Raw genomic sequence first — 24,870 nt, 5'->3', positions numbered from 1 at the left:
GTTAATTGTTATGTGTTGACCAAATTGCCCTTACGGGGAGTAATTGCTAGTGATGTACATTATGAATACATGACACGTAAATAATTGCTCACACATGTAACGTATCACAAATACACTCCGTTAGTGGATTTTGGTGGTGTGACAGATTGGTATCAGAGCCATTGGTTATAGCGAACTAGAAGCTGCATGCATACTAGACTATAACCGCGACGACCCATTAGTTATAATGATACGCACTGCATATGTTTGTGTAGTCTTTGTTATCTTATCTCTTTACCTTTTTCACTCATACGCGCGCGCATACACGGCTTACCTGTAGGAATGTCGACGCCGCCATCATCATCATCATCCGATCCGATGACTCATGCACATGGGAAGGAACCGCAGTTACCTACCTCATCGCCACCCCGTGTAGTCCCGGAACTCGAAGCTCCCGCACCGAAGAGGTATCGCTTATCCGGAGGCATGTACGAAAACGAAGTTAGCTGGGATTGGTACCCTAATATGATCAGGCGTATGGTCTACCGTGAACAAGTTCCCCCGCTACCTCACCCGAACCACCCTGCTTACCCCAACACCCTACCACCCATAACCGAACCTGTAGAGCGAGTTCTCGCAGCTGTCGTTTCTTGTTTGGAGCGTGATGTGGGTTACATGCGCTATACAAGAGCTAACGTTTCCGGACTGTTAAAAGATGGAACCGAGACTAAGGAGAAAATTTCTCGCATGGCAGCGGCAATGAAGGAAATGCAAGAGGCTAGTGATCAACAGATGAAGATTATGAGAAAGATGCAAGCCGAGATGATAGACTTGCAAGAGCAACTCCAAGTAGCAAGGACCCGAACCGAGATAGCTCTAGAGCGTTGCGATGTCTTACAAATGCAAATTGCTCAGAACGCAGCCGAACCTGAGGCAGAGCCTGAGGCCGAGCCTGAGGCAGAGCCTGAAGAGGAACCTGAAGAAGATCCCGAAGAGGAGCCTGAGGAGGATCCCGAGGAAGATCCCGAGGAGGAACCTGAAGAAGAACCGGAGGAAGAACCGGCTGAGGAGGAGGCACACTCAGAGGTGTCCTCAGATGATGACATCTAGTGATGATGACACCTAGATGGAGGGGTTGTCTCCATCCGAACTATTATTTTCTATGATTTTAAGGATTGATTGGAAATACTTTGTAGCGAATACAATGGTTTTAATCATGAATTATTATTTGGATTAATATATGGTTGTGATGTGATGTTGTTTCTTATTTCTTTCTTACCTATCTTTTTATTACATGCATGGTGTGTTGTATATGAAAGAAAAATTCATGTTTAACATTTTATACTGTGATTCTAGGAAATGGCTGGAAGAAACGCTGGACACGGACGTGGTAACATCAACTTGACTGCAGCAGAACTCCAAACTCTGCTGAACGACCATGCGGCGGCCGCTCTAGCCGCACATGTTCAGAACCAAGCTGGAGGTCCAATTGGAACGTGTACCTTCAAGAATTACCTTGACTGCAAGCCCAGTTCGTTTAAGGGCACTGAGGGAGCTATAGGCTTCCTGCGTTGGGCTGAGAAGGCCGAATCGGCGTTTGAGATGTGTAATTGTCCCCCTGCCAGTAGGGTCAAATTCGCTGCTGGAACACTTGAGGATTCTGCCCTCACATGGTGGAATTCGAACGTACAGATTCTTGGATTGGAACTAGCTAACGCGATGAACTGGGAGGAGTTCAAAAACATGATGCGAGAGGAGTACTGTCCGAGAGAGGAGATTGCCAAGTTGGAGTCAGAATTTTGGTCATTGAAGATAGTGGGTTCAGAAATCGAAGCCTACACTACCCGTTCTCACGAGTTAGCTGTGATGTGTCCGCGGATGGTAGACCCGCCGAGTAAGAGGATTGAAATGTATATTGATGGGTTAGCACCGCAGATTCAGGGCATGGTGACGTCTTCCAGACCAGCCACGATTCAACAAGCGATCCGGTTAGCTCACAAACTGACGGATCAAGCAGTGACCCAAGGTGCGCTACCACCTAAGGGTTCAACCACTAAAGCCCGTGACAACCCGAGCACTGACAACAACAGCAACAGCAACCCGAGCAATGGAAAGAGAAAGTTTGACAATACCAGATCCTCATCCTCGAACCCCCCACAGCAGCAACACTACCGAAAGCCCGAATTCATCCGGAGCTTCAACAATCAGGGTCACAACAACAATAACAACGGTGGCGGGCAGGGTTCGAGCGGATATGCTGGGAAATATCCGAAGTGCAACAGGTGCAACTATCATCATGCTGGCCCGTGTGACCGTGTCAAGTGTCAGAGATGCGGAAAGATGGGTCACCAAGCAAAGGAATGTAGAGGAGACCTTGCGGCAAAGGGTGCTCCTAAACCACCCATGACAACCAAGGGATGTTTTGAGTGTGGACAAGAGGGACATTTTAAGAAGGACTGCCCTAAGCTGAAACAGAACGACAACAATGGAGGTAATGGAAGTGGCAGTGGTGGTGGAAACAATGGTAAAGGAAGAGCTTTTGTTATTGGGTCGGGTCAAGCCCGCAATGATCCGTACGTGGTGACTGGTAAGTTCCCTGTGAACGATTGTTTTGCTTCTGTATTGTTTGACACTGGAGCTGGTAGGAGCTTTGTGTCGAAAGCCTTTAGCCAACTCTTAGACCTAACTCCAACTCCGTTAGATGCTAAGTTTCCTGTTGAATTAGCTGACGGAAAGACTATAGTAACGACTCATGTACTTGCGGGATGCAAGTTGAAACTGTCAGGTCATGTTTTTGATATCGACCTTATTCCTTTTACGCTTAGTAGCTTCGATGTCGTTGTCGGCATGGACTGGTTATCCGAGAACCGAGCGGAGATTATATGTCACGACAAGATAGTCCACATTACTACCCCCTCCGGCGAGATCATTTCGATCCGAGGTGAGAGAAGCGGTATGACCACCAGCGTTATTACCCTCATGAAGGCGTAGAAGTATCTACGAAAGGGTCATCCGGCAATTTTGGCGCAGATTGTTGAGAAACCCGCGGAGGAGAAGCGAATTGAAGATATACCGATTGTGCGATATTTTCCGGAAGTTTTCCCGGAGGATTTGCCTGGACTCCCTCCTATTCGTCAAGTCGAATTCCAAATCGAGTTGACACCCGGTGCAGCACACATAGCACGAGCCCCGTATCGGCTCGCACCGGCGGAGCCTCAGGAACTGTCCACTCAGTTGCAAGATTTGTTGGATAAGGGTTTTATCCGACCTAGCTCATCGCCATGGGGAGCCCCTGTCTTATTTGTCAGAAAGAATGACGGGACTTTCCGCATGTGCATCGACTACCGGGAGTTGAACAAGGTGACGGTCAAGAACCGTTATCCTTTACCCCGAATTGATGATCTGTTTGACCAGCTTCAAGGATCGAGTTACTACTCGAAGATCGATCTGCGATCCGGTTACCACCAACTAAGAGTGCGCGAAGAAGATATCTCAAAGACGGCTTTCAGAACACGGTATGGTCACTACGAGTTTTCGGTTATGCCTTTTGGCTTAACTAACGCACCAACCGTATTTATGGATCTTATGAATCGAGTATGCAAGGCGTACCTCGACAAGTTTGTAATTGTGTTTATTGATGATATTCTCGTCTACTCCAAGGACGAAGCTTACCATGAAGAACACTTGAGGATAATTCTGGAATTATTGAAGAAGGAACAACTGTACGCTAAACTCTCTAAATGCGAATTTTGGCTTCGCGAGGTTCACTTTTTAGGACATGTGATCAACGAGAATGGTATCCATGTCGATCCCGGTAAGGTAGAGGCCATCAAAAACTGGGAAGCACCTAAGACTCCGACTGAGGTGCGGCAATTCCTAGGACTGGCCGGCTACTACCGACGTTTCATCGAGGGATTTTCAAAGATTGCTCAACCCCTCACCGCTTTGACTCACAAAGGCACTAAGTACAATTGGAGTGACGCACAAGAATCCGCTTTCCAACTGTTGAAAACCAAACTCTGTAGCGCCCCTATTTTAGCCCTCCCCGAGGGAACAGAGAATTTTGAGGTACATTGTGACGCATCGATACAAGGTCTCGGTTGTGTGCTGATGCAACTCGAGAAGGTTATAGCCTATGCCTCTCGACAACTACGGGTTCACGAGAAGAACTACACGACCTATGATTTGGAACTCAGAGCTGTGGTGTTTGCCCATAAGATATGGAGGCATTACTTGTACGGTACCAAGTTTACCATTTACACCGACCACAAGAGTCTCCAGCATATCTACGATCAGAAGGAGCTGAACATGCGACAGCGTCGTTGGGTCGAGTTGCTTAAAGATTATGATTGTGCCATCAAGTACCACCCTGGCAAGGCCAATGTAGTGGCCGACGCCCTCAGTAGAAAAGAAACCGATAAACCCAGGCGAGTGCGAGCATTGCAACTCACGATTCATGCCAGCTTACCCGATCAGATTCGCGATGCACAACTTGAAGCTTTGAAGGATGATAATCTTCCATCGGAACTCATGCGGGGCATGAACAAGCAACTTGAAACCAGATCGGACGAGGTTCGATATTTTGAGAACCGGATTTGGGTTCCATGGTACGGAGAGTTGAGAACTCTGGTGATGGACGAAGCACACAAGTCCCGATATTCTATCCACCCTGGCTCAGATAAAATGTATCATGACATAAAGGCACTTTACTGGTGGCCAAACATGAAAGCCGACATTGCCACCTACGTGAGCAAATGCTTGACTTGTGCCAGAGTCAAAATAGAATACCAGAAACCATCTGGTCTACTGCAACAACCGGAACTCCCAATGTGGAAATGGGAACACATCTCAATGGATTTTATCACGGGTTTACCTAAGACTCCGACGGGATGCGATACCATCTGGGTGATCGTTGACCGGTTGACTAAGTCTGCACACTTCTTAGCGATTAAGGAATCAGACAAAATGGAAAGACTGACTCGCGTCTACATGAAGGAAGTAGTGTCTAGACACGGAGTGCCTGTCTCAATCATTTCTGATCGAGATTCTCGTTTCACTTCGCACTTTTGGAAGTCACTGCAAAGCGCGCTAGGCACCCGTCTTGATATGAGCACAGCATACCATCCTCAGACGGATGGGCAAAGTGAACGAACTATTCAGACCTTAGAGGACATGTTGCGTGCATGTGTGTTGGATTTCGGAAAAAGTTGGGAACCTCACTTACCTTTGGTAGAGTTTTCGTATAATAACAGCTACCACGCAAGTATTAAAGCAGCGCCGTTTGAAGCACTGTACGGACGGAAGTGTCGATCACCTCTCTGCTGGGCAGAGGTGGGTGACAGCCAAATCACTGGTCCAGAACTGGTACTCGAAACTTCGGAAAAGATTGTTCAAATCCGAAACCGCATGGCAGCAGCACGAGATCGCCAAAAGAGTTACGCCGACAAGCGCCGAAAGCCTCTCGAATTTCAAGTGAACGACCAAGTATTACTCAAAGTCTCACTTTTGAAAGATCTTGAACTAGATTCCGTAGCGGCGGCGGAGGGGTTTGATGGCGGAGATGACAACTGCAAAAGGGTTTTCAAGATTGCAAATCGTGACCAAAATTATGACAAACTGAAAATTTTTCTTACTTTTTCAGACACTCATCACGACTTGACTCAAATTTTCGGGACGAAAATTCTTTAACATGGGAATGATGTGACAATCGTCAATTTCAGGTTAACTCCGTTAACTCAACTCCGTCAATTCAAACCTAAAGATTTCTGAATCTATAACGCACACCTCATTACATTTAAACTAGGGTTTAAATGACGCTTAACACTTACTACATGTGTAGTCTTTCGGGAATTGCACCGAAACGCAAACGAGTTGACGCAAACGATTGGTGAATAAACGAAAAACGTCAAAACAATAATTATGTGAGAATTATGTGTTAGACTTATGTGTTATGTGATAATATGGTATAAACGTTAACTCAATGTGCTAGAACTAGTAATTTAAGCTAGAAAATGTAAGGCCCCGAACCCGGTAGCCCTACTTTAGCGTCGGATTTACTCATAAACACAGTCCTTCAAATCAGAGTTTATTAAAACTTTTCGCGGAATATAAAACATCAATCATTTGTTACAAAACATTAAATCTTTTCTTTGATACCATAACACAAAACTTTATATTTAAAACATCTTTACTTCTTTCTTCAGATGCCAGCCGTTCAATCCATGCCGTGTGTCATCCTCATGCTAACTCTATAATCAGCTCACCTGCGTGCATACTAAAAGTCAGCTACGCTGAGTGAGTTCTAGTTAATCGAACGCCATACAATACATACACATACATACATATCTGTAGATACATATCCATACTTCACTAGTTACCCTTCTGTTCTACATACATACTTGCTACCATACATACATACATATCTACAATCACTAACCTCAGTCTACCGAGAGTACGTTCATAGTTCACCGTCTATACCTGTACTCAAGGTCGTGAACACGTACAAGGTTCGCAGTCCTTACCTATGTTCACCATTTATGGTACGTACAAGGATCGCGGTCCTTCCCTATACCATAGTACATCCACAACACGTACAAGGTTCGCAGTCCTTCCCTATGTTGCAACCTAATTCATAGCACGTACGAGGTTCGCAGTCCTCCCCTATGCTACAAAATCAGCACGTATAAGGTTCACAGTCCTTTCCTATGCTGAAATACATCCACAACACGTACAAGGTTCGCAGTCCTTCCCTATGTTGCAACCTAATTCATAGCACGTACGAGGTTCGCAGTCCTCCCCTATGCTACAAAATCAGCACGTATAAGGTTCACAGTCCTTTCCTATGCTGAAATACATCCACAACACGTACAAGGTTCGCAGTCCTTCCCTATGTTGCAACCTAATTCATAGCACGTACGAGGTTCGCAGTCCTCCCCTATGCTTCAAATACAGCACGTATAAGGTTCACAGTCCTTTCCTATGCTGACGCCTATCTACATTACGTTTAAGGTTCGCAGTCCTTATCTACGTTTACATATATCATCTACTTCACGTATAAGGCTCGCAGTCCTTAACTACGCCATTACCAGCCGAGTCTATGTCCGACAGAAGCTAGAGGGATTTGCCATCCTAACTTACTATGTCGAACGTAGAACTCACATGCCATTCGTGTACCTATATACACATACTTACATTATAACATAAGAACACTCTAGGCATTCTTTACCTCATTCATTTAACAACCATACCCCTTGTCGTTACGTGCAATATCCGAAGATCGTTCAAGCCCCGACAAGTATTCATTTGAAATATTCATACATCTTCGATATATAATATTCGTACCTTTATTTTTAACCTGACAGTACGCGCAATATCCGAAGATCGTTCGCGTACCGACAAACAATCATTCATATCTATCACACATATCACATATGACATACACTTATCACTTAGGATAAATGTATTAACAACACATCGAGTATGCACACAGCCCCGAAAACATAACAAGGAATGGGGCTAGAAACTCACCTGAACACGGTTACGTTCACCGTTAATCGTAATCCCTTTCTTCAGCTGTGCACGGCTGACTGTATAACAAGTACACGTATCAAACAACTATCACTACTCATATCATCTTTCCAGTCTTAACTACTACCCACAACGAACGGGGGTCCGGGGGCAGCGCCCCTGGCAGCGGGGTCTAGGGGCGGCAGCCCCTAGCAGGGTCCAAGGGGCAGAGCCCCTGGCTGGGGTCGAGCTGCCAGGTCAGCTTGGAAAAATTTTATTTACATTAACTGTCTTAACACATTTTTCATTAGATTTTTAATTTATTTTCTAATCGAACTTGACTTTAGGTGAAGTTAACCTTAGGCGAACTTAGCTTTAGGCGAAGTTACCAGCTAGGCGAACTTAGCTTTACAGCGAAGTTGCCATCAGGCGAACTTGGCTTCAGGCGAAGTTGTCATCAGGCGAACTTGGCCTCAGGCGAAGTTATCATCAGGCGAACTTGGCCTCAGGCGAAGTTACCGGTTAGGCGAACTTAACTTTACAGCGAAGTTGCCATCAGGCGAACTTAGCTTGCAGGCGAAGTTCATCAGGCGAACTTAGCTTGCAGGCGAAGTTCGTCACTTTGAAGGCGAAGTTGCCCAGATGAAGGCGAAGTTTCCCAGATGAAGGCGAAGTTGCCCAGACAGCCGCTGTTTTAGCTTCTGATCGGCATTTCGAGCGATTTTAACACCCTTGCTATGGTTCAATCTCACCCACTACGCTTCCCGACCATTTTCGGTCGCTTATACACTAAAAAAGCTTGGATCTTTAAACTTCAAAGATCAAGAATCATACCTATGAGCTTGTTGGATCTCGTTAACCTGCTAGCACACTAATCTTTTTCTCTTGGACCTGCCCGATTCTTCCCTTGGCTCGGCCCGGTTCCGGCGAAGTTAGTGTGTGGTGTGTGTGTTAGGGAGTTTGGTGAAAAATGAAAGATATTTTGGGTTTAGGGGATATTTATATCCCTGAAATCCCATGGACCTAAGGCCCATTCTCATTTAACCCATCTCTATTAATCCAAGTCCATAACCCACATCCATTATCCGACACTAGCCCGACCCATACCAACTCCTATTCTTTTATTTATTTCCTGATAACCCGAGTAAACTTTCCCTCTATTATTAAGTAATATAATTAATATTATCTTGAAATTTCGGGATGTTACAGAAAAGTAACATTTGGAAGTTGAGGGACAAAGTGTAACATGTTATTATAAATAATAACATAAACTAAAACCCTAACACTCTTTCTCTCCCTCCCAAACCCGACGGCATGGTGTTCATGTGTCTTGTTTTGATTGAAAGATGTATTGATTGTTGAATTGATAGCTAGTATTGGTGCTATTGCAAGTTAATTGTTGTGTCTTTGAGTTTGAGATCAAATAAAACCCTAACCATGTGTGTATGGTGTAATTGATATGCATGGATAGTGGTTATAGTGTCTAGAATGTTATATGAATGATTTGTGGTCCATAGATAGTTAATATGTTGAGTTTGGATGCAAACAGTTTCTGGACAGATTGTGTTGTTGATGTTCAATTGACTGTAACGGGGTGTAAATGTGAAAATTGGTTGAGATTATTGATACTACAGTAAACTAGGTTGAGTCTAGTTTCTAAAGAATATAAATTTACAATTTTTGGACGTGTAAAAGTTAACCTTTATAATTTTACAAAAACGTTGTGCAAAGCTGAGTTGTTAGACCTGCTGTTAGGTTGTTTTATAAATGTTATATCTCATGAACTACTAGACCAATTGGATTGGTTCCACTTCTGGAAGTTGACTTGTTGAGTTAGGAACCTAACCCAAGTGGTCTTGCATTTATTGGATTTTTCTTTTAACGGGAATTTCAAATAACATTCTGTTGCGCATGAATTTGACTGTTATGAGTTTGCTGTAATGATTTGATTATTGTGAGAAACCTATGCGGAATAAAAATATAATAAAATATTTTCTGGAAACCTAAGACATATATGCTTTTGTGATGATTTTTGGTAAATTAATTGTGATGCTATGATCGGTGGGATAGACTAGTTTTTCAAGTAGAATTCTGTCGTTAAGAAACTAGTTGCTGAATTTTGTGAAAGTTGCATGAAACAACGTGATTGCTAATTAATTGTCGTGTTTTGACCAAATTGCTCTTGAGGGGAATGATTGCTAATTGATTGTCATTATTTGACCAAATTGCTCTCGTGGGGAATAATTGCTAGTTAATTGTTATGTGTTGACCAAATTGCCCTTACGGGGAGTAATTGCTAGTGATGTACATTATGAATACATGACACGTAAATATTTGCTCACACATGTAACGTATCACAAATACACTTGTTAAAGTCACACACGATTCACAAACGAAACACGAAACATGTTGTGTGCATAGGTATTATGTGCCGGGTCTAGAGACTCGATAATATTCCGACACTTAGAAAAATCTCTTTGTTGTTTTAGAACGCTAGAGAGAGTTTTTCTGTGACGCGCATCACTTGGTGATTTATTTTTGGGAATTCTTCGCAAACAGTGAGTTCACTTACCCTTTTTAAACTGTTTTCAAACTCTTTTCACTTGGGGGAGATAACATACTCCGAAAACGCATTTAAGATTTTGTTAATATAGATTATATATCACTTGTAAAGACTAAGTGGCAAACGCAATAACTAAAGTCCTTCATTCACATCGAACCGTTTAATATTGGATAATAGCGAGTCATTGTTGAGTAGTACTACTGGGTTTGACAAACCCCACCCAACGCTAAACTCGACTGGAGGTCGAGTGGGTGTAATCCTGGCTAAACACATACCATGGTCGGGATAGACCTGGTGGCAAGGCAAATGATAAACAGTCAGCTTCGGTGTCGAACACTTAGTAATACTTGTTTTATAGGCTAGCTACCTATAGATATATAATTGACATAACACTATCTGGTAACGCAAAACGCTTAACACAAAACGCTGAACGCAAAACGCTGAACGCAAACGCTAAACGCTTTATTTTATATAAACTTGTGAACTCACCAACCCCGTGTTGACACTTTTAGTATGATGTTCTCAGGTAGCCGAGGCGGGCGCGCGGTATAGGATCATGCATGGTTTTTGAACATTCTGATATGCAAACATGTTTTTAACCATTATTACTTGGGTTTTAAGTCGTCCTGCGTGACGCAACTTTTGTCTTTTGGTTTTTACGCTTTCGCACTTATTTTCATTTAAACGTTTTTATGGTTTGATTATAACTAATGATTCCGATCCTGTTAGTTCACACCCTCTGACGGTAAAACTCCGTTAGTTTCAGGTGGTGATAGTTTCAAAAATTTGAGGTAATGTAGTTAAGCGAAAGAACATGAACATATGTTTCGTTCGATCATTTATGTTCACGAACTTTCGTTTATGTTTGTTCATTTATGTTCGTTTAGGTTAGTCTACATATTACTAGAAAATAATTACATAATTTCAATTATAAAAGTTATATCACCCTAATATCTATTACAATCGAGCCGGTGGTCTCACTAGAAGCAGCATCTCTATTCCTACGGGGTAGAGATAAGGTTGTCTACATATTACCCTCCTCAGACTCTACCATTGCTTTGCTGTTTGTGAGATTTACTGAGTACGATGATGATGATGATGATATCTAATACAAATTTGTTTGTTTGTGTTCATTTATGTTTGATTGTTTCAGTATGTTCATTTTTGTTTGTATATTTGTGTCCAGTTATGTTTGTGAACTGTTCATTTAAATTTTTGAATGAATGTTTATTTTCTAAAAACATGAACAAAAATATTTGTCTTCTGATTAGATGCTCGTGTTTCTGTAGAGTTAATTAAACAAGCAGAAACATGCCCTTGTTCATGTTTAATTGTTCGGTTCGGTTATAGATCTAGCCAGAGGCCCAGAGGTGCACAAAAAGCCCGAACTCGGAACCGGATACCCGAGTTTTTGCTACCTGATCCCGTACCAGACCATACTCGTAGGATACGGACATGGTATGCATTTTAGTACCAAAACCGTACCCAGAACCGGACCCGATTTGTAGCTAGTATTACCAAAAACCAGAACCTGTTCCATACCCGAAAACAGGTTTTTCCAAAACCCGAAACCGAGTTTTTCAAACATCCGATCTATATTCGAAAAATACTCGAAATTAACCCCAAAAAGCGCATCCCTTAGAGAACCTAATCTATACTTGCAAAATACCGGGAAGAAACCTGAAAATAAGGTTTTTACGATACCCGAAAATAAGGTATTAAAATACCCGGTTTTATACTCGACCAAAACCAGGGGCATAGGATATGGTTTTTAGAGACGATACCCTGACCCGAAATTAACTCGAGTATGACCAATACCCGATTGTTCAATATCCAGTCATATCCAAACCCAATTTTATACTCTGAACCTATTATTAAGAAAACCCAATTTGTACACGTCTGGATGACTGGATCTAGCTTTAAGATGTATGAATTATGATTCAGATTATGTGACCTCGAAATGGGCTCAACCATTGGAACCAGGCCTGCAAAAGTTTTGTTTTTATCCACTTTGGGTTTCCAATCTTTGAACTATCTGCATGCATCCCACGTGTACAAACCCAAGTCCACGTGTACAGACACACACAATGACACAATGTCATGTCCAAATCAAGCCAGGAATCTCCTTTTGTTGTTTTCTACACACCTCCAAATAATTCTCAAACCATCCAAATCCCACTTGTACTCTAAGCAACATAAGTTGTACCTTAACCTAACACATTACTCATACCTTGTTAAACAAGCATAGTGGAGTGGTTATTAATATTTCATAGTTTGGGTGTGGTTAAAGCATATTAATTTCCCTTTGACACCAACGTGTTGTGTGTGTGTGTGTGTTTGTGAGTGTGACAATGGAGGTTGGGAGGATCGGTAGAGGTTTAATGGTGCCGATGTTGGCCACAAACTTTGTCGTGTATATAATCGTGGTCGGGCTCGCGGCGTGGTCTATCGACAAGTATATTGATGGCGAACAAAGCCATCCTCGTAAGTTTTTTACTTAGAAAATAGTTTGTTTTTGTTATTGTGGCAGCGATATTGTACTTGCCACTTTTGACTTTTGATGTATGTAAGTTGTTTTTTAGGATAAGTTTAAAATAGGTTACTTGACAAATTGATGTTATCTGTAAGTTGGTTTTTAGAGTAAGTTTAAAATTGCGGGCTTTCATGGACCTTATGTAACTGAAAAATTAGGCTCATATATAGATATATATTAAAATGTAAATCATATATATATAATTTACTGTAAAACGATTACAATAAAGTGACAGACAAACGAGCAACAAGCTGCGCCGCAACCCCTTTTAGATAGCAAAACCAATCCTGCTAAAAACGAAGCTTTGGGACCTAGATAAAACTTATAGGCAATGTGCGGCTGTCTAGTTTGGACATGGTATAGCCCTAGCCACGGATAATGTTTAACATTATATTATAAGTTCACAAAAAACTTATTTTGCTCACGTTATAAGATCGGGTATGAGATACCTATTATGATATTGTAATTGTTAAAACCAATCTCCCCCAAAGGGCCTTATCTCAAAATTCATTGAGAATCCTTGTAAATTCGTAGCCCGGAACGAGTAGAAAAAATTAGCCTCTAAAATCTTTAGTTTTCTTTTTGAAATATATAAAACAACTTAAAATATTAAAAAGAATTTAAAAATATGTAGTTTTTTTTCCCTGTGTCTCGAGAAAAGTGGGCCCGGGGTGGTCACCCACTTTGTTGAGCCAGCTCCAGGTAGAGGTGGACAACAAAACCGGTTCCTGGAACCGGTTCGGCGGAACCGAACCGGAACCGAACCGGTTCCTACCCGTTTTTCGTAGAAACCGGTTCGGTTCCATTTCAACCCGACGATCCGGGACCGGTTTGACATGTTTGGAGGTGGACCGGGTAGGAACCGGAACCGAACCGGAACCGGTTCTGGAACCGGTTCGACCGGAACCGGTTCGGAACCGGTTATAGCCGTTGGAGTGGTTCTAGCCGTTGGGAAACGGTTTTATGGCCGTTTTTTGACCGTTGGGGTCAAAAATGGCCGTTTTTTGGCTCCCCAAACACCCCACTACTAGTATAAATAGGTATTTGGTGTAATGGATTCATCACAACACTCAAAACGCAAACCCGAACGCAAAAAAATACAAAAAAACGCTATTACAACGTTCTGAGTTCTCTAATCTCTTGTTTTCTCTTCTTCTATATTCATATTTGTTGTTATGGCTGCCTCACAATCATCGGTTGGTCAAGGTTCCACCGCCGGACCAAGTTTTGTTCGTATTGTACCTCATAATCGTAATCAAGAGATTTGGTGCAATTGGGATTTGGTTGAATTGAGTGACCATTCATTGAAGGCTCGGTGCAAGTTTTGTGGGATTTATTTAAACCCACTTTCGAATTCAAATTTGAAGAAACACATCGAAAGACCGTATTGCAGGGCGTTGAAACAGAACGTCGAGTCGCAACAAACGCAAATGGATAGTGAAGGCGGAATATTTACATACCAAATTGATCGAGTTCAAGATCGTATGGCGAAGTTTGTGATTCAAGAAGCTTTACCGTTTAGCCACTTCGACAACCCTCGCTTAACCGCCATGATTCGAGATACGCTTCAACCACAATACACTCACGTAAGTCGTCATACTCTTAAACGTTATTGTTTAAAATTGTGGAAGAAGGGCAAAGAGGTACTAATTGCATATTTTGAAAATATAAATACGGGAATAAACTTAACTAGTGATGTTTGGTCGGCTCCACATGGTCTACCCGAATCTTATCTTTGTGTCACCGCTCATTGGGTAGACCCGTCATCGTGGGAAATGATGAAACGAACCATTGCTTTCGAACTCTTTGAGTATCCACATACGGGAGATAATTTGTTTGAAATTTTAGATTATGTTATAAAAACTTATAAACTATAAAATAAAATATTTTCAATGGCATTTGATAACGCGTCGAATAATACATCGGCGGTTGATAAATTAAAATTAAAATATACGCCGATTTGCAATGGTGTATTTTTTCACTCAAGGTGTGTTGCACATATCATTAATTTAATCGTGCAAGACGGACTTGCTTCGGATGAGGTTACATCGGTTATAAACGATTTTAGAGTAATGCTACATGAAGTTTTTAAGAAAAGTAAAAAAAGACAAATGGATTATAGAAAATTTTGTAAAGATACGGGAAGAAAAGCTTTGGGAGCTAATTGGGATGTACCTCATCGATGGAATTCCACTTGCATAATGTTTCAAAGTGCTTTGAAACAAAGAGACACTTTACAAATGTTTCATTCTAGTCTTGCCGAGAATGATTTGGCAATCCCCTTTTCAAATGAGAAATGGGAAATTATCAATGACTTATCGACTTTTCTTGAAGTTTTTAAAACATCAACTACGAAACTATCGGGAACGTATTATCCGACAAGTCCCTTGGTTCTTTCGGAGTTATTTTTAATCGTTAACAATCTTAAAGAATTTGAAAATAAAAGTCCAATGTTTTCAAACATCATATTACCAATGAAGTTTAAATTAAAAAAATACTTTCTTGAATTGCCACCGATTTTTACTTGCGCCGCCGCTTTAAACCCAATGTTAAATGTTACGGGGGTTGAATGTGTGATAGACGAAATTTTTTCAGCCTTAGATATGCATGAAGTTGACCCAAACTTTTCAACAGAGGCACAAAATGATTTTAACTTGAATTTTAAATTTATGTATGACTTTTATATAAATAAATATGGGTCAAACATACACATGCCTACGCCGGGGGGGTCTTCATCAAGTTCAAGTGCTCATAGAGTACGAGACCCCATGATTAGCCTTATGAACACCGTTCGCAACGTAACGGCTAAAAAACAAAGGGGTAACACCCCTTCAAGCGAACTAGGAAGGTATAGTGCATATGATTTCTCTACCGGTTTATCCGAAGAGGAATATGGCACTTTTGATGTTTTGGCTTGGTGGAAGGTAAAGGAAACCGAGTTTCCGATTCTTGCCACCATGGCCCGTGATTTACTAACCGCCCAAGCTTCTACGGTAGCTTCGGAATCTGCTTTTTCTCTTAGTGGCAGGGTAATATCGGTGAGAAGAACAAGACTGAATTCGGAGTCGGTGGAGATGTGCATTTGCTTGAAGGATCACTTGGACTCAATCGATCGTGTTCAACACGTAACCACTCTGGAAGACGAAACACCACTTGATGTTCGAGTGCACGACGAACAAGAAGGCGTTTCTACAAGTAATTCTGATGAATAAGTCGCCACTCAATAATTACGACGAACAAGAAGGCTTTTATAGAAATAATATCTCACAACTTTATATTTATAAGTTTAATGTTTTGTTAGTTTGTTTTTTAATATTTTAAAACATGTAACCTTTTTTTTTTGAACTTCTTAAAGTAAATAAAATGAATTTTATGTTAATTGTTTTTTTTATTTAACATGTTATACAAATACGAGCAGCGGAAACGAAAAACGAAAAAAAAAATTATTTTTTACACTGTAACCGGTTGGAACCGGTTACAGTGTAAGAACCGGTTTAGGAACCGGTCAGAACCGGTTCCACCGGTTCCGGGTCCGAGGGTTGGGGAACCGGTTCGGTTCCCTAACCGGTTCCAACATGGAACCGGTTTACACAGTGATGTTGACTAATGGAACCGGTTCTGAACCGGTTCCGGTTCGTTTGACCAACCCGATTTGATCACCTATAGCTCCAGGCCTCATAGCATAAGGATATTAAGATGTGCAAAATGAGAGTTAGTAGGTGCGTGAGTAAGTCGTTTTATAATAAAAATCAAAAGTCCATCTCCTTAGGGAGTAAGTCGTTTTATAATAAAAATCTAAAGTCCGTCTCCTTATTAGCCAAAAGTCCATCTCCTTAGTAAGTCGTTTTATAATAAAAATCTAAAGTCCGTCTCCTTATTAGCGCAAACATTATTATTATTATTATTATTATTATTATTATTATTATTATTATTATTATTATTTCAAAATCATTTCTGATAGAATCATCTTTGAACTCTTGTTTTCTTTTCTAATGACCATATAGAAACTTAGCATTAATGTTATATATATCCTAAAAATTTATAAAAAGCAATATGTTGAATTTGGATTACTTGAAGACTTAGGAGGGAACCCGTCCACAACATACATGCTAGAATTTGGATTACTTGGAGGTGCAACCGGACTATGCTCACTCGTGATCGGGTTCATGCACCACCGAGCATGGCGTAGCGCAAGTTTGGCTAGTGCTTCATCTTCGGCATTTATCTCTTGTGCTATAACTGCTATTGCCTTCGGGTACATAATGCAAAATCTCAGTTTCATTTTATTTTCGTCTACATTTTCGGCTGACAAGTTTGTAAAAACAGTTTTGTTTAGAAGGAGATCAAAATGGGAGGACGACGAGGAAAACGCTTGGTACGTAATAATATATCTTCTTCGTTAAAGTAACATGCATTATTGTAACATATTGTTTACTAAGAATGATGGTATATATACTGTAGCAAACACTTGAATTGTTCATAACGATATCGACGTTTAGCCAGATGTTGTATCTAATGCTTCTACATGCCGGGGTTTTCAGCCCCAAGTACGGACCCGATTATCTTAGCCACAGGGATGACATCGTTATACATCGAGTACCCGCTCAGTCTCAGCCGCAGCCCAGCACCTCCTCTTTGGACTAAAACAAGGTTTCATATCATACATGAATTATATGACAAAGCGAGACATAATTTGTATATATAGTTTGATGAAAGAACGTAATATAAATCTAAAGTTATCCAGACAGAGAAAGTATATTGTGAAAATGTATACTAGTATACTACAATACTCTACATAATCATTTACCATACTGATTAGTGACCAGCTTTAAACAATCAATTTTCATTTGTGTTCTAATTAGGATTAACTTCTGACACGTATCATTATGTCTGAAGAACATAACGTGGTGACCGGACTTATCCATCCAGGAGAAAGCCTGCAACTACGAAGACCCTCTAGGCATAACTTGAAACAAATTGCTCTACAACTACGAAGACCCTCTAGGCATAACTTGAAACAAATTTGCTCTAGGAGAGATCAAGACTCGAGTCCATGACCTCCCTAAGAAAAGTCGTTAGGGTACTGGTGTACCGATTGGACTTTGGTAACGATCAAATGATTTTGCTGGTTAAACAAGCTAGGGAATTTTATAAAATAACATGGCCGTCTTGGATGGGGAGTAGGGAGGTCGACTGTCTTATATCTGATCATACCAAACAAGGGAATTTTATAAAATAACATCGCCGTCTTGGATGCGGAGGCAGGAAGGTCAACCGTCTTATATCCAATCATACCCTAGGCTTGAAAATATAAAGAAAAATTATATACTTTTATTTATTTATAAAAGAAACTGTATTAGGCCCGATCAACCCAATAAGTCAGACTTAAAAATTATTGAATTTATATTGTATTTAAGGCTTGAATTTATACTCGTCTCTGGGCCAATTTTTTTTTTTTATCGATTCTCGAAAACGACCATTTAAAATAACAGGCATAAACAAAAGCTGTTATGATCCTAAATCCCCGTTTAAAAAGAAAGAAGAATATCCAATGAGCATGTCGTTACAATATTTAAGATCTCAACGATCGGCATAAAATCTTTTCAGATCTAGAATATTATATAACTATATGGTTTCACACGGTATGAACTATGGAGTCCGAGTATTTATTCTTCATTCCATAAGCTTCATTTATTTTTGTCCTTTTCATAAAGATGTTTATCCCTTTCGCCCTTGACACTTTTGGTTTCTTAGCTCTGGATGCCGTGGACCTTTTGAATAGGGTTCAGAAAGTTGTGTATAGTAACGTATCAGCCCATAAAAATCAAAACTTTGTTTTTAGTCGGATTGGGTTTGCTATCCAAAAGGGGGTTGCGGCGCAACTTGTTGCCCGCTTACCTGTCACTTCGTTGTAAATCGTTTGGATGTTTCTATGAAATAAAAAGAAAATAAAAAAAAATCATAAATAGTTTCGAAAAAAATAAAATAAATAAAGATGTATACTTGATTTCCTTAGATTGGGTAAACTAAGAGAGAAAATATTAAAATATCATACTTGCAACATATCTGCTTAGAGATAATGATAAACTAGCTACGAATATCCTCAAGAAAAAAACAAATAAATATTTCACTATTTATAGGTGAAAAGTGTAGGAAAAACATTATAATATAGGGTTGGTATTGTAGATTTGGTATCTCAATAAGTTTAACTAATTTATGTGGGTACAAGATCAATTATTAGATATGGCATAAAGTTTTATTAAGTTGAGAATGTATTGAAAACAGAGTTTGGATTTTTGTTTTTGTAAGAAAAACTTGTTTGAAGCAGACCAAAGACTTTCCTTTTATAGATAAGGAAACATCATAAATGTTATTTTCACAATTAACAATTGACGACTAAAATCATTGGCGGTTAATCAGTTACATCAGTTAAAAAACAATTTGATTATAACTTTATTACTGTCGATAATCAATTACCACTGATCACCAGTACCAACTGATGGACCGGGATACGGCTGATTAGTTGCTAATGATCACATTTGCCATTAATGGACATAGTTGATGCTGATTTGAGTCACAACCAATGAGCAATAACAAGTTGCTTTTGAAAAGTTATCACTGAGTATATATTCATGCAAATTCGAAGTAACTTTTATTAGAGGCTCTAACCCTCACCACCTAGAGGGTGCAACCCTGTCGGAACTTGGTGCATGCGTGCTGCGCGGTGAAGATGAAACGTGAATACAATTGGTATTGGTGCATGCGTTATAGCATCCTAAAGAAAAAAAAATCCAAAATATCAAGTCGTAATATTCCCAATACTCGCTATAAAAACCAAAAGAGAAAACCCCAAAATTAAAATTGGGATATGTTCAAAAATAAATATCGACACATATTTTAGAATGATCGAAACCATAAAAACGAATGTTGGTATCGCCTGTACCAACGTTCTTCGATCGGAATCAGTTCATTTCATCACAATATTGGCATGATACTATCACTCATATAGCTTACAATACAAATACTCCAACTTAGTTGATATACAACAATATCAAATATCAACGGATACAATTTTATCTACCTCAAAAGTCAAAATGAAATGTTGTGGTAGCCTTTATTTTGAGACATGTGACTTTTATTAAGATCCAACAACATCGTGTGCAAGTGGAAGTTGGACCAGTTGACCAACATGTGGGTGGGGTTCATATCCGATAAGATCACAAAAATCTTGATTCACAATGAACCGTTGACTGAAAGCTGTCAATGAATTTAGAAGATGATGACAAAACATGTCCGAACATTCGTTGGATCTCCAACCGTTATAAATAATATAGAGTTCTAAATCACATTACACACAACCAACTACAACTAGTTTAGTTCTTATAAGTTATAACTAGTCTGGTAATGGCTACAATATCATTAAGTCAACGGTCAACTAACTTTCACCACCCGAAAACCGGTTCGGTGGTTGAGGAGATCAATGGCTTGATTCGGGTTCACAAAGATGGCTACGTCGAGAGACCTCCGGTTGTACCCCATGTTTCTTGCATGGTCAAGTCAGGAGTCGAGGTTGCGGCTACAGACGTTACGATAAACAAGTTTACTAACTTGTGGGCACGGGTGTATACCCCAAGCAACCAACGGTTTTTATTAAAAAGATCGTTGGTGGTTTACTTTCATGGAGGAGGGTTTTGTGTGGGGTCGGCTTCTTGGGCTTGTTATCATGACTTCTTGATAAATCTAGCTCGGGAAGCGTGTTGTGTTATTGTGTCGGTAAATTATCGTTTAGCCCCTGAGAACCGGCTCCCAGCGGCATATGATGACGGGTTTAATGTTGTTATGTGGCTAAAACAAGAGGCTTTGAAGGGAAGTGTTAGAGAGCTAAAAGGGTGTGATTATTCGAACTTGTATCTAGCCGGTGACAGTGCAGGTGCGAACATAGCTCACCATGTCGCGTCACGGCTAGTATCTACGCCGCTCTTGTCACCAAAGGGGATTATTTTGATCCAACCTTTTTTTGGTGGCGAATCAAGAACCACGTCCGAGAAGTATTCTACACAACCAGCTAACTCTGCGCTACCATTATCTGCTTCTGATACATATTGGCGGCTCGCGCTCCCAGTAGGGTTCACACGGGACCACCCATGGTGCAACCCTCTTGCAAGGGGTGCACCAAGATTATGTGACATGAGGCATTTCAAGACGTTGGTTTGTGTGGCCGAGTTAGACATATTGAAAGATAGGAACTCAGAATTCATCGGTGCACTTGCTAGTGTGGGTGCACCGGTGCAATCTATCGTCTATAAAGACGTTGGACATGCGTTTCAAATTTTGCATAATTACCCGCTCGCTCAGACCCGAACCCGTGAGATGATGGCACATGTTAAGGCTTTCATCAACCGATAACTAGTGTTATGATGGCTCTTAGATTGTAAGATTTAGAATAGGGTTTTATTCTTCTTTCTTTAGTAATATAAAAACTGTAATCTATATGCATCTTACTCATGATCTGATATATATTCTGTACTCTATAGATGTTTGATAACTGTTGAACTCGGCCAAACCGTCTAATGCAAGGGCTATTTGCTGGTTCACTTGGGTTAGGAGTAACATGGTTCGATTTATGGTTTCAAAAACCAAGTTTCACGGTTCGATTTACGGTTTGAAACAGCCGAAAGTAAATTGTAAATCATTAGTAAACTAAACCGACTGAGATATTGATAAAAAATAGTTTCTTTTAAGCTGTATAATTTTAATTAAAAAAATAATTGAACAACTATAATGAATTTCACCCAAACCCATCAAACCCGATATTAATTCGGTCCCCACGATGGTGCCTCGATGGTAATGAGGTTAAAATCTATTGTGGAGGTTCATGGATCAAACCTTGACATCACCTGATTTAGGGTGTGTTTGGGATTCCTTATTTCATCAACTTATAATTTATAAACTTTTTGAAAAGTTAATAAGGTGTATAAGGTGTTTGGCAAACCATAAGGCCTTATAGATTTTAACTTATGGTGAAGACAAAATAAAGAGGTTTTGAAAAGTTAGGAATATGTAACTTATTAACTTAATGAGTTTAATTTACCTATTACACCCCTCTAACCCTTAAACCTCATTACACTTCTTTTAAAAAATAGTGTCCATTTTGGTTATTTTGGTTTTCCCCAACACATAAGTTAATCCAAACATTTTTTTAAAAACTTTTTTTCAAAATTTCATAAGTTTATAAGTCATTTTAACCAAAAGTCCTTTTTCATTTAAATAAGCAATCCCAAACACACCCTAAGTATGGTTTAACTGCCTTTGATTAAATAAATTCTTGATTTACCTCTCTCATGTTTGCCATTGAATAGGTCAATTGTTTTTTTTTTAATAACTTCTAGTTTTGGAAATGATAAGAAAAGGTTTTATTTCCATTTTTAAACTTTGAAAAGAATATATGGGAATTGACATAAGGTATTTTGACTAGATACAAAGGAATCCATATCTTTAAATAATGGGGCACTTTACATGGAGGGTGTAGCATAAAGCAAAACAACTTCTGGTTCTTAACTTCTTATGAATTATGATAGAGATTTAAGTCAACTGATTTTAAGCTTATCAAAACCATATTTGGTGGATGCTAAGCTTTGAGTAGTTAGTCAACACTTTGGTTATCATGTAATATTTGTCTGGTGAAGGAAGAATCTATCAAACTGAATACAAGTGTTCATATTCGAATTGGACTCAAATAACCTAAATCCCCCCCCCCCCACCCCACACACACACACACCACTAAAAGCTTAAATTAATTCATCGATCAATTTATTTTAACGTTTCATCTTCTTGCTAAATCACTAATACCCTTGACAAATTATAGTTTTTAAATACTTCTATTTATTTTATTATTAATTCTGCATATTCAAATGGATTTAAAATTGACCTGAATTCAAATAAGCTTATTCGAATCAGTTTATAATTTAATTGAAATTTAGTTTAAAAATATTCTAATCGAATAATCATAATTCAATTTGATCAAACACCAATATATATTCGCAAACATATTTATTGGTATTGGGTGTTTTAATTTGACTATGAAATTTTTAATGATCTTTTTGAAATATAATAATTTGACTAGAAACAAAAAAGCCAAACTTTCTTAGACTGAGTGGCTTCAAAACTCACTTCTCTTCGTATACTTTGTTTCTTTGATGTTTGGTTAGTTTTTTCTAACCATCGTCTTTTTACAAATATCTTTTGCCGTCCAAAAAATTAACGAGGCATCCTCCTTTTATACATAAATTTATTTTAAAGATATCAACACACATTATATCAATAATAATTAAAATGTTTCACTGCAGCAAACGAAAGCAATTTGCATTCTAAACCAAATTAGTTACAAGATAAAAGTACAACACATTTAATATGTGCACTGACCTACTATACCAACCAAACGTAGGATTCAATGTTGACATATGTAGCTCCAACATGATGCAATTTATGTATATAATAAGTTCATTGTGATTTCTTTTTGGTATTCTCTGAAATAGTTGAATTGTTAATCTAAACTAATGGGTGACCGTTAAATGGGTGATGTCAGAGCTAATGAAGAATCTATTTCAAGTTCAATATTTGTATATTATAGCAAAATGCATTTTTTTTTGTTCATTTGTTGTCACATGTGTAAAATGATCCAGTTAGTAAGAACATAGTTTGTTGTTGCATTAATCCGTTAACGGGAAACCATCCATTAACATTATCAGATTAAAACACGTAACATGTAATCTATTAACAGGGGTCCATATAAGTTTTTAACCAGTAACCAGTTAAAGAGGATACCGTAATTAAGTTTTTAGGCTGTAGGCCGTTAACAGGAAACCATCGATTAGTATTCAAATTATTTTATCAGATTATAACCCGTAACCTGTTTAAATTACCAACCTTTGACTCATTAACATTAAACTATCCGTTAGTATTTAAAAAAAGTAATATGACTCGTTATAAAAAAAACAAACAAAAAAGAAAAACACTCATTTCTCTCTGTGTTTTGGTATAATTGATTCTTTGTATTTGTCTTTAAAGGTAAAAGTAACTATGGAATATAATTCCGGTATGAAAATTAGTTTCACTAACTTTTTAAAAATAAACCAATTGAGAATTAAAAAAAAAACATTACGTTTTAGACTTTTAGTATATATAAAGGAATATATCTATCTATGTATACCATTAGTATACACATTAATAATATATCTATGTACAAGGGAAAAAAATTGTGAAAACAGCACCCTTTGATGATGTTAAAGCTTATCGAAAGGTTTCCAAAAAAACAAAATCAATCATTTTTCTTTAAAAAGTTAGTGATTTTTTTCGTTTCCAAAAGTTGTTTCAACTTTCTTTCCAAAACGAATTGAATCACTACATAAATATATTGTTATCCTACAAGTTTATGTAGTTTGAGGGCAAAATTTTTAATTTTTCGGATGTGTAGTATCAATTGTATCAGTCTTGACGGGACTAATATAAAAAGAATTAAATATCTGATTTAATGAAATGTATATTTTAACGCATGCCTAATTGATAAAAGAGAATTTTTTTTTGTTTTTCAAATATTACAAAAACTATATTTTATTAAAATGACATGCTATCTAACAAAATTAGAGGTGAGAAAACCAAGTTTGAGAAATGAAAGTCAAAACAACGTCATTTTGGTAGTTTTTTTTTTCTAGAGAACACCATTTTTGTAAATATTTTTACCCACAACTAGAGTTGCATAAATCGGGTTTTTAAATATCCGGGTTCGGGTATGACCGGGTATTGGAAAATCGGGTATTGGTAATAACCGGGTCGGGTTCGGGTCCGGGTATTGTCTCTAAAAATCATACCCTATGCATCGGGTTCGGGTAGGGTATAGAACCGGGTATTCTTAAACCGGGTATTTGAATATCTTATTTTTGGGTCTTGGAAAACCCCTATTTTCGGGTTTTTTTGGGCTTTTTACCGGGTATTTTCGGGTATAGATTGAATTTTTAAAAGTTTGCACTTTCTAGGGGTATTTTTGGGGTATTTTTTAGGGTATTTTTCGGGTATACATCGGGTATTGAAAAAACCCGGTTCCGGGTATGGAATCGGTTCGGGTTTTCGGGTATTACCGGGTACAAATCGGGTCCGGATCAGGTTCGGGTTTTAGTACCGAAATGCATACCCTATCCGTACCCTACGGGTAGGGTCGGGTACGGGTTCGGGTATTAAAAACCCGCGTATTAAAAAACCGGTTCCGGGTTTTTATTTTGGGTCCGGTTCCGGG

At 39.1% G+C, this 24,870-nt stretch overlaps 1 protein-coding gene and 1 pseudogene across 2 annotated transcripts; both read left to right on the top strand.

The window, feature by feature from the left end:
* Window positions 1-12,183: 12,183 nt before the first annotated feature.
* LOC143546670 (membrane protein PM19L-like) lies at window positions 12,184-17,363 on the top strand (annotated as a pseudogene). Its single transcript, XR_013137631.1, has 4 exons — window positions 12,184-12,532; window positions 16,659-16,836; window positions 16,908-16,956; window positions 17,043-17,363. The product of XR_013137631.1 is annotated as a membrane protein PM19L-like (transcript).
* A 2,618-nt stretch (window positions 17,364-19,981) lies between these two features.
* LOC143546669 (putative carboxylesterase 17) lies at window positions 19,982-21,200 on the top strand. Its single transcript, XM_077038290.1, has one exon. The coding sequence runs from the start codon at window positions 19,986-19,988 to the stop codon at window positions 20,985-20,987; it is 1,002 nt and encodes a 333-aa protein (XP_076894405.1). The 5' UTR covers window positions 19,982-19,985; the 3' UTR covers window positions 20,988-21,200.
* Window positions 21,201-24,870: the final 3,670 nt, after the last annotated feature.

The sequence above is a fragment of the Bidens hawaiensis genome, unplaced genomic scaffold (assembly GCF_021521415.1).
Source record: "Bidens hawaiensis isolate Kalapana, Puna unplaced genomic scaffold, B.hawaiensis_p1.1 tig00014410_1, whole genome shotgun sequence".
In the NCBI taxonomy this organism is placed as follows: domain Eukaryota; kingdom Viridiplantae; phylum Streptophyta; class Magnoliopsida; order Asterales; family Asteraceae; genus Bidens; species Bidens hawaiensis.
This window is presented reverse-complemented; position numbering and strand designations above follow the sequence as displayed.